General features: G+C 47.3%; 5 protein-coding genes across 5 annotated transcripts; 2 read left to right on the plus strand and 3 right to left on the minus strand.

Annotated features, from left to right (window-relative positions):
• Nucleotides 1–1,055: 1,055 nt before the first annotated feature.
• On the plus strand, nucleotides 1,056–3,177 carry BT62DRAFT_1020668 (uncharacterized protein; the record flags this gene model as incomplete). Its single annotated transcript, XM_043178266.1, has 10 exons — nucleotides 1,056–1,193; nucleotides 1,243–1,321; nucleotides 1,374–1,478; nucleotides 1,531–1,648; nucleotides 1,703–1,765; nucleotides 1,817–2,316; nucleotides 2,359–2,598; nucleotides 2,654–2,863; nucleotides 2,916–2,959; nucleotides 3,018–3,177. The coding sequence occupies exons 1-10, from the start codon at nucleotides 1,138–1,140 to the stop codon at nucleotides 3,175–3,177; spliced, it is 1,575 nt and encodes a 524-aa protein (XP_043040581.1). The 5' UTR covers nucleotides 1,056–1,137.
• A 97-nt stretch (nucleotides 3,178–3,274) lies between these two features.
• On the minus strand, nucleotides 3,275–5,817 carry BT62DRAFT_101894 (cytochrome P450). Its single transcript, XM_043178252.1, has 12 exons — nucleotides 5,808–5,817; nucleotides 5,726–5,747; nucleotides 5,227–5,678; nucleotides 5,051–5,171; nucleotides 4,944–4,998; nucleotides 4,820–4,886; nucleotides 4,623–4,767; nucleotides 4,532–4,568; nucleotides 4,131–4,475; nucleotides 3,882–4,070; nucleotides 3,707–3,822; nucleotides 3,275–3,649 (listed from the first exon to the last, which is right to left on the minus strand). Exons 3-12 carry the CDS (start codon nucleotides 5,501–5,503, stop codon nucleotides 3,484–3,486), a joined length of 1,518 nt encoding a protein of 505 aa, XP_043040582.1. The 5' UTR covers nucleotides 5,504–5,678; nucleotides 5,726–5,747; nucleotides 5,808–5,817; the 3' UTR covers nucleotides 3,275–3,483.
• On the minus strand, nucleotides 5,605–7,328 carry BT62DRAFT_1005492 (uncharacterized protein; the record flags this gene model as incomplete). Its single annotated transcript, XM_043177157.1, has 10 exons — nucleotides 5,605–5,678; nucleotides 5,726–5,747; nucleotides 5,808–5,943; nucleotides 6,002–6,202; nucleotides 6,286–6,392; nucleotides 6,445–6,534; nucleotides 6,589–6,639; nucleotides 6,793–6,930; nucleotides 6,962–7,060; nucleotides 7,110–7,328. The coding sequence occupies 10 exons, from the start codon at nucleotides 7,326–7,328 to the stop codon at nucleotides 5,605–5,607; spliced, it is 1,137 nt and encodes a 378-aa protein (XP_043040583.1).
• A 713-nt stretch (nucleotides 7,329–8,041) lies between these two features.
• Nucleotides 8,042–9,556, plus strand: BT62DRAFT_931658 (uncharacterized protein). Its single transcript, XM_043186174.1, has 12 exons — nucleotides 8,042–8,064; nucleotides 8,114–8,128; nucleotides 8,185–8,220; nucleotides 8,273–8,315; nucleotides 8,374–8,400; nucleotides 8,423–8,426; nucleotides 8,521–8,636; nucleotides 8,686–8,832; nucleotides 8,896–8,968; nucleotides 9,025–9,174; nucleotides 9,224–9,272; nucleotides 9,324–9,556. Exons 7-12 carry the CDS (start codon nucleotides 8,534–8,536, stop codon nucleotides 9,531–9,533), a joined length of 732 nt encoding a protein of 243 aa, XP_043040584.1. The 5' UTR covers nucleotides 8,042–8,064; nucleotides 8,114–8,128; nucleotides 8,185–8,220; nucleotides 8,273–8,315; nucleotides 8,374–8,400; nucleotides 8,423–8,426; nucleotides 8,521–8,533; the 3' UTR covers nucleotides 9,534–9,556.
• A 736-nt stretch (nucleotides 9,557–10,292) lies between these two features.
• On the minus strand, nucleotides 10,293–12,510 carry BT62DRAFT_893720 (MFS general substrate transporter; the record flags this gene model as incomplete). The annotated part of the gene is made up of 15 exons (XM_043183156.1): nucleotides 10,293–10,368; nucleotides 10,422–10,488; nucleotides 10,540–10,613; nucleotides 10,675–10,691; nucleotides 10,743–10,786; nucleotides 10,846–10,896; nucleotides 10,951–11,142; nucleotides 11,266–11,270; nucleotides 11,329–11,572; nucleotides 11,623–11,686; nucleotides 11,739–11,885; nucleotides 11,937–12,028; nucleotides 12,077–12,160; nucleotides 12,213–12,385; nucleotides 12,440–12,510. 15 exons carry the CDS (start codon nucleotides 12,508–12,510, stop codon nucleotides 10,293–10,295), a joined length of 1,401 nt encoding a protein of 466 aa, XP_043040585.1.
• Nucleotides 12,511–13,633: the final 1,123 nt, after the last annotated feature.

A 13,633-nucleotide genomic window follows, 5' to 3' on the forward strand; every position in this document is an offset into this window, starting at 1 on the left:
ATGTGACGTGATATGTGGAGGCGAACGAGACACGTACCTCACGAAGACAAGAGTGAGCTCCTTTGACTATGTAGAAATCGCACGTCCTTACCTCTGTCGTCAGAGTTGTTGCCTGTACTCACGGTTCGTTTTTCTTCACCAGCACCTGCTGGAGCGATGAGCGATGAGCTTGAACTTTCAGGCTGAAAGGCCTGCATGGTTCATGTCCGTCTTTTGTCAAACTTAGCAGCAAGGCAGTAATACACACGGCCAGCAGCCCTTTACCCGACTTGTTTATCCCTACAGTATAGATCCCGAACGGTGAGAAACCAGTATCTCATGATCGCGTCATCGTCCGGAGGTGTCGCTTCCTTCTCAGGGAGTTCCGATATTTAGGAAGGGGACATTGTCAATCTTCCGTAAATGATGAACCCGAGTTCAAGTCATAGGAAGAATACATTGCGACCCCGGAAATTTGTTGCTTCGCGATGGGGGCGACAAACCAATCGGCAAGAGGACCATGGTACGTATCGATTTCATAGACGTGAGATTGTAAATCTAAATTTTGTCATCGATTAACACTATGTTCTGCTCGTCACGAGGCGCCAATCACCTCAACCAGCATACGGACCTAATAAGACTTCTACTTCTCGTAATTAATGTGGCGCAACGTGCGCACCCATTAACGAGTCTTTCTCTTTTTTCAATATCGACGGCGGGTACAGGTAAAAGATAAAGAACCTTGCGTGTGCAGAAGGTGTGGTGAGGACGCGGAAGAGAATCTATCTATACATCGCCCAACCACTGACGCGGGGACTCGAAATATGTCGGCCGAAACTATCGTGGCGGAACCGGTCCGACTCGTTTTTCGATTTCAAATGTTTTTTCTTCAAAGATTTCCCGCGCTTCTCATGTTCGAGCTCGTGCCTGCAATGCAGCGTTTTGTTTACTCCTTCCACGTAACTCATGATCTAGTCACTCTCCTGACCCTTTAACCGCCGATTTTTCTCGAGTCTATGCGTCGAGAAACAGGAGGGGACGCCAGCTTTGGTTTACGACAATCACCCTGACTCGGAAGGCACTCGGAAATCGCAGCAGAACAGGGTATATCTGAACGGAACTCGATAACGGACGACCACCCCTTGCTACCGTGCAGAAATGGGTTATTCTGTGGGGTTTCTCATCTATTCGGGCGTGATGCCCTTGCTGAAGATGTAAGGTGTCATATTATTGCGCATGCTTGCGGCTTAGAGTTGATTACAGGTTCCTCACCATCTTCTTCGGGTTCTGGCTGACGCGAAAGGGTTTTTTCACAGCTGCAGCGTCCAGGGGAACATCCCAGGTATGATATTATAACGAGTGCCCCTACTGTTCCATTTCAATTGCGAAAACAGGTAACGATGAATGTCGCGCTACCCGGTCTGCTGTTCTCGAATATCGTTCCTTCCTTTAACACGCAAAACGTGTCGGCCATGGGTCCGCTTTTCTTGGTCGCCTTTGTGAGTTTAGCCACCTACCTTTTCATTCGCTCACTCTAAGCCACTTAATCAGGTCTACATGGCTTGTGGACTCTTATGCGGCGCACTTATCCGTGAATTCTGCTATGTTCCACGTAACTTTTGGGTTGGGATCTTGATGGCAACGGCTATGAGCAACTGGGGCAACTTGCGTACGTTCACCAAATATCTTTTTCTTGTCTTGGGATGAACTATGACCTCCCTAGCCACGGCCGTGGTCCTTACTGTCACGGAGGAAAAACCCTTCAATGCTGATACAGACCCTGAGCGTATGGGCTTTTCCATGTTCTTTGACATAGTATCTAACATTCTGTATCTAGTCGGTGTATCATATGTCTCGATCTTCATTCTCGCCTACAACATCGTCATGTGGATTGGTGGTGCAGCCAACACTCTTGCATGGGACTACGCTCCAGGTGTACCCCAAGGCGACGCGGCGAATGTCCATGTCGGCTGGCGCGAAAAACCCATAGCCGCTTTCTTCCTGCGTATGCGTGAAAAACATCTTGCCCAGCGCAAGCATTCTGACTGCGAGAAGGCTGAGGACCAGAAAGAGGCCGACGCAGAGAAGGACGAGGCACTATCAGTCGCCGTGGAAAAGCAACCTGAGAGCGACCTCGGAGAGATGGAGACCGACCCTGAGATACAACTTGCACGCCGCGCTTCGCGGTTGTCCGCCAACTCCTTTCGGCCACGGCTGCCTTCCACTGGTATTAGTACTCGTCCGCGTGCCAGCTCGTTGCTTCCACCGCCAAATGCGTCGCAATCTTCCTTGAAAGAGCTCCCAGATACCGCTGTACAGAGTTTGAAGAGCCCGTCAGTAACGGACAGACAAGAATCTGAGCAAGGGGAGCAAGGGGAGGAGAAACCCGGTCGTCTCGCGTCGCTCTTTCCACCTTTCGTGCGAAGAACGGCCAAACCTATATTGAGCCTGTTCACACCTATCACGATGAGCATGTATATTGCCATTCCAGTGTCGCTCATCCCGCAACTCAAGGCGCTGTTCGTGGAAGTTACCGGAGGTCCATACTATCACGGTCCGGATGGGAACCCGCCGTTGGCGTTCATTATCAATACAGGCAAGCCCCCCTTCCTCCCTTATGTGTCTCGTCGACTTCTCTTCCTGCTCTAACGTGCTATCTTCGTGTGCAGCCGAGTTCGTCGGAAACATCACTGTTCCTATGGCTCTGATCCTATTGGGTGCTTCATTCGCACGCATGAAGATTCCGCGTCCATTCAGTAAGATGCCGTTGCCTGCGATGTTCTGGGTGTCATTTTGCAAGCTGGCTTTGCTCCCGGTTCTTGGTATACTTCTCACACAAGAGCTGACTCACCGTGGTGTTATACCTAAGGATGCTCTCGTCGAAGTATGAAATATTTTTCTCTGGCTGTGTCCGGTGTTGATGTTCTACTGCGCAGCGTTTTGTTTCTATGCTTCTAAGCGGAACGCCGTCAGCTGTGAAGTAAGTGTATGCTTCGACAGTGCTTTGAGAGGCGATGCTGACCATCTTTTCGTGATAGTCAACTCATCGTCACACAACTATATGCGAAGGATCATGATCTAGATACGTTATCTGTGAGCTCTGTACTGGCTTTCTTGTCATCCTTCCTCACGCATCCTTACAGGCATTCTTATTGCTCCAATGTAAGTTCCTTCGATGCTTGGATTTGGTTGTTCTAAAACGGTTGCCCAACAGATATCTTCATGTTCATCTCAACTGCGTATGTAAACACCTAAAATTCGTGAACGCCATTCATTAATCAACATTGCTTTCATATAGAGCTATAACCGCGATATCGATTTCGCTTTTATAAGTTCCACCGAGACGCGTTGATGAATGCATAGAATTCATACAACTAGACCCATAGACAGATTGTTATTTGTACACAGTAACTTACCAGAGCAGGGGCAATGGTAAAACTGATATATTCATTATGTAACTGCATTCCTCTCCACTGGCAAAAACAGTCTTCCTAGATAAAAATCTCACGCTTCCCTTTCGCGGACTCGTACCATAAACGGATCCGCCATCTGGTTCGTCAAGAAGTCGCCAGTGGTTCTTTTCGAGGTATCAAGAAACTCGAAGTCGAAAAGACGGAGCAATGTGGACCAGATAAATACCCATTCGTAGGGGACAATGCTGGCAGCAGGGCTGGACAAGATGGGGGCGATTTATCGTTGGCTGTCCTAGGAAGGTATGAGGACTTACCAATAGCGCGGTCCCGCACCGAAGGTTATAAACTCGGGAGCAGAAGGCTTGACGAATTTTCCATCGTCAGAGATGTGCCTCCCGGGATTGAATTCGTCTGCATCTGGTCCCCAGACCTGGAGGTTATGATTGTCATTGACTATTTCCCCTGTGAAATTGAGCTTCAAAGGCTCACCAAAGGATCTCTCATGATTATTTTGTCCGACCATAGGACATACGTTCCTTTTTCAATGTTGGTCTCGGGAATGGAAAGCTCAGGTACTGCTGGGAGTATATCATCGACAGTGGCGTATCGCGCATTCTTAGGCAGGCCAGGCCACAGACGAACTGTCTCGTAGAACACCGCCAAATGGATTACATAAGACTGTGTTAGATGACAAGAAGTTAGTTCGTCTGCACCTAGAGAAGCAAGGAGAGCACACACCGGTAATGTCGCAAAAGTGGGATGTTGGCCCGACTGTCCCAATGCGATGGCCTCTTCCCGCATTCGGTTCAGCCACTCCGGTTGCCTTGACAATTCATACAGCGCCCATGAGATGCTGTTCTGTGTATTGTCACGACCTCCGAACAAAAGGGTAACCATTATGTTCCGGGTGAAGATAGGATCAGTCTCTGAATGCGATTTCAGAAAGGTGGAAAAGAAATCGGTCTCTTGGCTGTCGACATCTCCAGCGAGAGCGAGAGACTTTGATCGTTCTTCGATGAGGCCGTCGATCGTTTTCCATAGGACAGATATAGTCCTTCTGAATCTGAACCAAGTTCCGTCAAGCTGTTCATCGCATGTTAAAACGGTGTCGCAAGTGGGTCATAATGCAAGGACAAAACCTTTTCAGTTATGTACCAGTACGGATTGAATAAACGCCTGGCGGGTGTGGATTAAGCATGGACTCAATACAAGAGAGAAAAACATACGCACGCGGCGGAGATCTCGTTGAGTTCACAGATAGACGAAATCAGCTCATGAGAGTCTGTCAAGGCTTTGGGGTCCTCTTGCAGCATCGTTGTATCGAGATTAAAGTTGCTCTTGACAAAAATTGACAGCGCCAAGCGCCCAGAAAAGTCTGTGTTCAGAACGTCATTGTCGTCGGAGACACAGTTAACTGTATCGTATACCGTTCCAGTCAAACGGAAGTTGATCCTTCGCGGCGTTCGCCAAAAAACGTGTCGTAGTCGGCATAAGCTTACGAATAGTCGTTAGGATTGGTAGTCGATAAAGATCTTAAGGAGCGCTGCTTACATCACTCATAGCAGTAGCGAGGTGGTCTTGAAAGGACTTTACTCCAAAAATGGGTCTGAGTGGTCGTTTGGGTGAGTCGGTGCCAGAGATAAACGCGCGAGACTTACTGTATGGCCTTGCGAGAGGCTCTCCATTTCTCTCCTTCGGAAGCAACAGGCGTTCCTAACCCAGGGAACTGCTCGAATATAGATACGGCCACTGGTCCTCTGGTGTACATTGAAATGTCATCTGATGCCATCCACCGTTAATAAAATATACGTAGATTCATATGAATAGACGATACTCTTTTTGACATGCGCAAGCCATTCAGGACGGTTTATCACAACCAGACGACCCCATCCTGGGATGGTAAAAGTTGACAAGGGACCGTAGACCTTGTTCAAAAGTTCCATGAAGGATATCATTCGTCGCCTGTATGGAAAAACTTGTAGTAGATTGCCAATACAGGGAAGACCGCTTGGGCCAGGGATATTATTTCGAGCTGACACCCCGACTGAACGGTTGGGATACAGGATAATAAGAAGCGCGAAAGCACAGAAAAGAGATACGGTCAAGAACATTTCTTGTGGTACACAGAGAAAAGAGGTAGCAGTGATGAAGAACCAAAGCCTTTCCGTAAAGAGTTTTAACAGTTCTAGGAGGCCTTGAAAGGATACGAGAATCAACGGGCCCAAGGTTTCTCGACCGGTGCTCCATATAGTTCTTCGGCTTCCTTCATCACTTCTTTGTGTCCATCTAGGAACTGTTAAAACCTGTAGTTGACCTAAATTTAGAATACATACGTTGCTCAAACCTAATTGGCCCCTGTAATTTCAATAGCCCATCAGTCACGGCCCAACGCTACGAAGATGACAGAGAACAAACCAGTTCCTCCAAGCGATATCCCTCCGACTGGAACGTGGCTCCAGGATAAAGATCGCCTTTGGTAAGGCCAAGCAGCCGATCAAAAATCTGGCGCCAACCTGTTGGGATAGGATAATACCATGGATAGTGCCTTCGGCTGTGAAATTTTTTTTTAATTACATCCGCATGACGCAAAGGGAAAAAAACAAGCTCACACAACCATATGAAGACGCATGAGACCATCAGAGTCTATGCTATATGGAGGATTCTCGACAACGATGTATCCCTGAGGTTTGAATTGAGGAAGCATGAAATTTCTGACGATAAAGGCTCGAACTGCCAGAGCTGTCTTGACGAAGGTCTGTGCATATTTTGACGGTGAAGGGAGCCTGGATAGACCCGAGCCTCTCAGATCTCTGTAATGATGAGTATCAAGGCGCTCACATCATAGCATTTCGAAGCTAATCATCCAAAAGGCATAAACACATCTTTGACCAACGATCTTGCACCAGGTATATTTGGCACTCGGGTGCTCATGTACTCCAGTGCCATGTTGGCCAGCTGATGACTACTCTCTGACGGGACCATATGGGTGCTTTCATATTGCTTGATCATAGAAGTCAGAGATGATAGTTCATTAAAGACGCAACAGACTTACTCTGCTCCGATCCTCTAATTCACCAAGAGTCCCAGGGATCTCTTTGATGTTCATGCGCCAACCGATATCCTTCCACATGAGGAAGTTACACTTTCACGGCTTAAATTAGCGCAACGAGGCAGTGGAGTGGCGGTGGTGCCTTACGTTTGCTTCCTCCGGGCTGTACGGACGCCAATCGAGGCGTGCTACTAGACGCTGAGAAAATTATGAGTCGTAGGTAGCGGTAGCAGATCCGGGCGAACCATGGGCTCCAAAATAAGAGAGCCAGAGTATGCAACATATCATCATTTGACTACGAAAGTTCTAATTAAAAAAGCGCAATTGATCACACTCGAAAGATATGCTCACGATGTTGTAGCGTCTATGCAGCCAATTCACTCGGGCAAGCGCAATATTGCCCCTCGGCCCGAGACACGGTGTTGATTCCGCTGTCGTTAGCGAATGCTCCAAGGGACAAGAGATGAAAGTGGAGATAAGCAAGGCCGTCTTAACAAATTGTGATCAATGCTCTGGACACCAGAGGTGCAGGAAATGCATTCATATCCGTAACCCTCTTCGTAAGTTTTCGTTCTGTGGAAAACTCCCCAGTTTTCAAAAGCAGAGCGGGGATGGAAGGCTTTCGACATGAATACAACTAAAAAAAAATGGGGCGCATAGCAGCTTACGATCCCATATGTTTTGAGGAGTGCAACTTGAGCCCCAAGACGCGTAAAGAAGGGCACGTCGTACAACAATGCTCCCTGTAAAGCAGACTGGGCTTCAGAAGGACTAGGTTCCTTAGCGCTAGCACGGATCCTGGTTTGCACAGCATGCAGACGCCGGTACCTAAGGTAGCAAACTGTAACAAGGTAGACAAGAAGAACAGAAGCAAGAAGTGGGATCATTATAGTCAACAGGTGAGAGGAATCCAGCATTGTCGAACGAGTAGTAAATGAGCAGCGGGGACGCGCTCGCCGTCAGGTATTCCAAGATTGTCCTTAGCACGACGCCTGATCAATTCAACTTTTACGGACGTCAATGACTGTCACGAAATAATGTGTTCCCGCCAGGGGTTCTTGAGGCGCATTGCTACTGTTAGAAGGGGGTTTTCAAACTCAGCACGGCGAGGGACCGGCTTTTCTGTCAGGGCTGGGATGCAGATCTGGTTCGATTTCAATCAATCATCTCTTGATTTCCCCCAGGTTTCAGGGAAAGATTGCTTCTCGTGACCGTGACCTTGGCTCGAGAACTTTCTTTCTCTCGTGTATGGGAACTTCCTGTCTGATGATGAACCAGGCACCGCAGGCAGATGGTACTTCTGCACTCTTTGGATACCCTGAAACACCTGGTAGTATCTGATCACCCCGAGTTTTGGTTCGCGCTGGTAACCAGAGCCGAGGCATAAACCCTTCATCTGGCAGCCAATCCCACAAGAACTACACTTCCATGGACGCCCTCGGAAACCCAGCGAGCGCTATTATACAACGTCTTTTGACTGCTTATCGCTGGCACAAAATCACTATCACAACAGCAGGTAGAATTTTCGTCTCTTGTATTACCCCAAATGTCCCATTTAACCCTCATACAGTCTTCTCATTATCTTGGACATGGTGGGAGTATGCGATCACACTTGACGATGAGGTAAATTCTTCATTGACATGTACGTGAATCGACTTGACAATACCTTTAGATTTCTCTCATATGGGTAGGAAACCATTTGCCTCTTAATGCTTGCTCCGATATGCTGAACGAATCTTCCAGCAATCACGATGGTCCTGGATCAAGTTTCTATTTCTCGTGGTGCGCCTTGGCTTTACTGGCTCAGTTCAGGTTGCTAATCCGTGTCTAGAATCGATATCTTGTACTTTTCTCACAGACATTTGACGTCGTTGGTATGTGCATAATCCGTCGATAATTAGCCCAAGGCTCAATTTTGGGCATGAATTCAAGGGTATCTTCTTCCAAAACCCACTTATAACGTAAGTGCCCCCCCGCCATCATTTTTATCCTGAATGACGACTAAAAGACCTATCGCAGTTGTACGTGCACCTTGTATCGTTTCAGACATAAAATTCCTTACCTTTGGAATTTGGATAGTTGTGCGTATTATATGACTTCATTGATCGATTGTTCGATCGGAGATCGCAGGTCTCGCATGGGTCGGATACATCACCGTCATCAACGGTACGCTAAAATCATTATTGCTTGTCCATGTTTTCCATCGAACTTATAATGATTTCAATTTCCCAGGAACCCTACAAGTTTTCATCGCTGATATCATCCTTATAATTCGACTTGGGGCAATATACGGTCGAAAGAAGCGCATTGTAGTGCCCGTGATAGTCTTGTATATTCTCACCGTGGCCGCCAGCTCGACGGTGTTGGGAATCCAGGCACATCATGCGACAGGTGCTCTGAGAGATTTACTGAATGCTTTCTGTAACGAATACTGATAAAAACTCTCCTGGATAGGGACTAATGAACCGGTGCCTGGCTTCTATCTCTGCTGGTTGACCAGTAAATTGAATATCCTATATGCCTATTGGCAAGTACCCTCTTTTGGATGGCTTGGCTTATGCGAATTAATATTTCTGCTTGAAGGATACCCATAGCCGTTTTCGAATCAGTGATGTTCCTCCTTGCTGCATTCAGAGTCATAGATGATTTCAATGTGCCTAAGATGGAGAGCACATATGGCCCTCGGTCGTTACTTTCCCTTGTCGTCCGTGATTCGTTGTGGTACTTCGTAGTGTACGTACCGCTCCCTCTTTGCATCGTTTACCGGGCTGACTTGCAAAAGTGTCCTTACAACTGGCCTCGCTAATGCGCTGGAATACCGTTTTGCCTCTGTATGTATTCTCCATCGAACTTGTGCTTGCACTGACAACCTTATACCCCAGCCGGGGAAATACAACGTTCTTCATGGTCCAACATCAGCGGCGTTATCGATCTCTATATCTCGTATGATCTTAAATTTACGCAAAACGGGGCGGGAAGAAAATCCTCTCCCAATCTCGCAGTTGTCCGGTTTGCGTTTCCAGGCCGATCGTACTCGGGGAACTACTATAGACACAGGGGATGATGGGATGACTACGACCCAGGCAGATTGACCCATGGCAGTGTACAATACCTTTCTCAAATGATGTGATTTTCATGACAAGCTATGACGTCTAATATGTTTGTATTTTGACCCTCCTATGATCCTGAATGTCGATCTACAGATTGATGGACGAATGTATGGACAATCTGCAACCGTCTTTTAATCACTCGTTACTTTTGCACCAGCGCTCCCGCCCAGCGCGGATGAGCCAAAGCTTTCATCTCGAAAAGATGGCCCGTGTCCTTCTGACGACATCCTAGTTGTTTATGTCCAAGTTGTACCACGCCGAGTAATGGTGATGATGTGGGTCCTGATGGTTGGTGAGATTGCATATCGCTACTATTCTCGGGCCCCATCAGACAGGCTCTAATGCTACCGAAGCTCGGCGAGGCAAAGTACCTTTTTCCCAACCTCACGTATGTCACCTACACCCCAAAGCGTCTGCTCCATTTCTCCGAAGATGTTGACAGATCAGGAGGCTCAGGCTCGATCTTCTCGGACAGTTGTCGCGGCCTTTATTATAATACGAACACCGCCAGTCCAAACAATGACCTTTTAAAATTCTAGGTACTAGTCGTGTATGCTAATACGCCCTTCATCCCTCAAGAGAGAGTGTCTACTTATCTTAGTCCATTCTGAAACCATATCAATACCTAATTGTGGATAGCCGTTGCACTTTTGCCACGTAGAACTGTCCCCCAAAACCACAGAATCAAAACCCTGCCATATGTTACTATCTATCTAAGAAAGGTCTGGTAGGAGTGAGAACTTACATCGGGAATCCCAGGCCCAAAGCGCAACTAGCCAGGATGGTGTTTCCTTTCCCGTAACCTAAGTGCTGGTACCTATGTTCGGAGCTCAGTAATGAAAAGAAGCAGGAGAGATCATGATGGCTGACAGGCTGGGAGAGGCTAACGGCAAGGCAAAACCGACGAGCGAGCGAAGCAAAGAGAGCCCTCCGAGAGCTGTATAATAGGTCAAGTCCGCATCAGTACTTGTGCAGGCCATTGACTTACCTGGTGCCGCACGAACGGTGTAGGTGTCGATGATATATGTTTGTATTGCTTGCCAGTTCACGGCGATGCCCATTCTATTTGTAGATAAGAATCAGGTTTCAGTCTCTTACAACCGTCAGTAAAATAAATCTTCACCCGGTGATAACAAGTCCCTGCTCAGGGCGCTGTAAGCTTTTGAAGTTCTCACGGGCAAAGACACTCACAATATCTGGGACAATCCAGTGCACTCCGCTTGACACAGTCCATCCTGGAAATGAAATATCCCCATAACGTCGTACAGAGTGCAAAGCTTCTGCCCTGACGCACCTGTAATGAACAATCCTATAGGCACGAACAGGGTGGCGGGCAGCATAATGGCTTCACGGTTGCTCGTAAGCAACGATGATGTAAATAGTAACGGACGACACTTACGAATTCGAAATTCAGGACGGCCTTCGGTCCCGTAGTGAGCGCTGAGACGGAGATACAGTTCATCCAGGATCGCATTCGTGATTTGCGCTCCACTATAAAGGCCAATTCCAAAGGCGATGTAATGCAATCCTGCAATTCCAATACTCTCGTGATATACAACGACGTATATATCAGGGATCGACGTCAGTATCACTGTAAACACGGTGAGAGAGATGTCCCAGAAAGTAAGAAGGTAGAGCATACGATAGACCAGCCCTAGATAATCAAGAGGAGTCAGTAAGCAATTAAAAGAAACGTTCTCCTGCAATGTCCTACCGTATCTGAAGACAACCGATGAAATAATTAGCATATTATGACAGATGATGACATACACCTTACATATAGGCTAGATATATTCCTAGTAGCTGGGCTGTAGGTTCGGTTAGAAGTAAAACGACCGGGTAGAGTAGAAGCTTGTGGACAGGAGGCCTAGTAAGACAGGTCAGAAACAATTCCCGGGTGTCAGTCATCGTGTACTTGGATGGATTCTGCTGGTGGCTGGTAACATATATAACATTATCCTCCCCACTGCTAGCATTTTGCAGCTTCCTTGCCTTTCGAGCCAATAGAAGGGGCGCAAAAGCTAGTGGCAACAATTTGAGTGACATATAACTTCTTCGGTGCTGCGCTTACTCTCTTTGAGCCAAAAGAAAGAGATGGCTTGGACGAAGACGGCAGCAATGGATGTCGACCAGAACTGGAGAAAAATAATCACTGAAAAAACATCTAGGGATAAAGGTGATGCTCACAACCCATTTCCACGTCGTCTTCATGGCAATCCATGCACCAGCAATCGGCCCAATGATTGGACCCAACAGAGGCGCCAGGGCATATAAAGTCACTGCCCGACCACGTTCCTTGACGCTCCAGCAATCGTTAATGACTCCCCCACCGAGCTAATTAGAATTAACTAGGTACGGCTCGCCTATTGTGGCTTGTATACGCACCGCCAGCGGCGCACTTCCGCCAATACCAGCCAGGAAACGGAATGCCAGCATCTGACTAGGAGTCTTTGCAAATGCGCAGACAAGATTGAAGACTAAAAATAGTTAGCGCGCGCTTAGAGTGCTGATGAACCGAAGAGTACTCATGTAAAACACATTGCCCAATTGCACCACCCTCGACCGGCCGTAGACCTGAGAGACCGGGCCAAAAAATAGGGGACCGAAGGCTGGGTGGTGTGTTTTCGATAAGTTTGACTATTAGATCGTGTTTGGCCTTACCGTACGCCAAGATAAATATCGAAGTTAGCAGAGGTTCAAAAATGTGGCTGGTGGCCCCGAGATCTTTGGCCACGTCCCTAGCAGCTGGAGCAATCATGGACGACGTAATGGGAGACAACATCGTGTATGTGGATATAAGGCCAGTTGCGATCCATTTTTGAGAATAGCTCCAACTGCACAAACACAATATAGATGAAAGCGGCTCAGAAGTGGGTAACAGAGCTCACTTTTTTGGATTTTCTGGGTCGTCGTCGCCGTCCCAGGACACTACGATTATTTTCTCCTCTTTGGATGTCATGGTACTGTTGACGCAAGTTGAACAGCCTGTCTCCTGATTTCGAATGGGATTTTCCCACGAGAAGCGAAGTGAGACGACAGACCGCCTTCTAGGCGAAAGAATCTGGTTGGACGTTCGGCACGGCATTCAAACATCATTCAAAGGAGCTGTTTTCGTAGCTCGACCGTTCTAAGACAGAGATCCATCAAATCTGCAGTGGGGATGGAAAGATTTATTCTGCTAGAACATATGTGTTCAGAGCTTAAAAAAGCCCGCGAGATAGAACTATCAGAAGATATCGATTGCAAGGTACGAAATGGTCGCATTCGCTGCTACTCTATATATATAGAGTTGTATCGTGGATGTACCCTTCGTAGTAAGTTTGGTGCACCACAAATATCGCCAAGGCCGTGACTGACGGAAGGTGAGGGGAAGCCAAGATACTTGTCAGGTATACATCATGCACTTGGGAAGCTACATCGGAATTTCTCCGTGTGAATTGCGGCGAAAGTGCGTGGAAGATTGTCTGTAGACAGTAGTGCGAGATCCGTGTGTGACGGAAGGGGATACGAAGCAAAAATACGACCCCGGTGTTCAAATATGTGCCGAACTGACAGCTGCATCAATCTCAACTTTGGAATTTATTTGCTACTTCAATCACGGCGCTACACCAGGCCCTTATCATTCGAGACTCTACTGATTCGATAGTGTCACTACGGTTCTCCCATATTTCCGGATGAATCATGATGCATGTTGCAAGGATCATGAAACAACTCGGTTGCATTTCCGAGTCTTTTCAACAACTTAAGTGCCCTAGGCCCTTCAAGCTTCAAGCTTCATTTCCCGGTCTCAAAAAATGAAGGATGTCCTTCTTACCTCCTTCTTGTTCACAAAATCAGATTTGAAAACAATCTTTTTCCCTGTGGTACATTCTGGTGTCCTTCTAGGCTGGAAATCACCCTCTGATATAGTTACTAGATGCTCTTCGCGGCGGCATCATCATCGTATTCATTTGGGCTCAGTTCGCTTGTAAAAACAAGTATATGGGTCTACCTTCATCTCTTGCAATTCTGCGTCTCCAATCAGATTATCGGAGAAGCGGAGGATTTGCTCAACAAGCCTTGGAGACCTATTGCCGCGAGGC

The sequence above is a fragment of the Guyanagaster necrorhizus genome, assembly GCF_019112545.1.
Source record: "Guyanagaster necrorhizus MCA 3950 unplaced genomic scaffold BT62scaffold_11, whole genome shotgun sequence".
Taxonomy (NCBI): Eukaryota; Fungi; Basidiomycota; class Agaricomycetes; order Agaricales; family Physalacriaceae; genus Guyanagaster; species Guyanagaster necrorhizus.

Excerpts from the sequence above, each read along its gene's own strand:
- BT62DRAFT_101894 (XM_043178252.1), bottom strand. The coding sequence starts at position 5,503 with ATGTTCTTGACCGTATCTCTTTTCTGTGCTTTCGCGCTTCTTATTATC. Across the intron at positions 4,999-5,050 it reads GCCTCTCGCAAGGCCATACA|ACCCATTTTTGGAGTAAAGT; the intron begins GTAAGTCTCGCG and ends ACGACCACTCAG. Across the intron at positions 4,887-4,943 it reads TCGCTACTGCTATGAGTGAT|CTTATGCCGACTACGACACG; the intron begins GTAAGCAGCGCT and ends ACTATTCGTAAG.
- BT62DRAFT_931658 (XM_043186174.1), top strand. The coding sequence starts at position 8,534 with ATGACTTCATTGATCGATTGTTCGATCGGAGATCGCAGGTCTCGCATG. Across the intron at positions 8,637-8,685 it reads AATCATTATTGCTTGTCCAT|TTTTCATCGCTGATATCATC; the intron begins GTTTTCCATCGA and ends GAACCCTACAAG. Across the intron at positions 9,273-9,323 it reads TGGAATACCGTTTTGCCTCT|CCGGGGAAATACAACGTTCT; the intron begins GTATGTATTCTC and ends CTTATACCCCAG.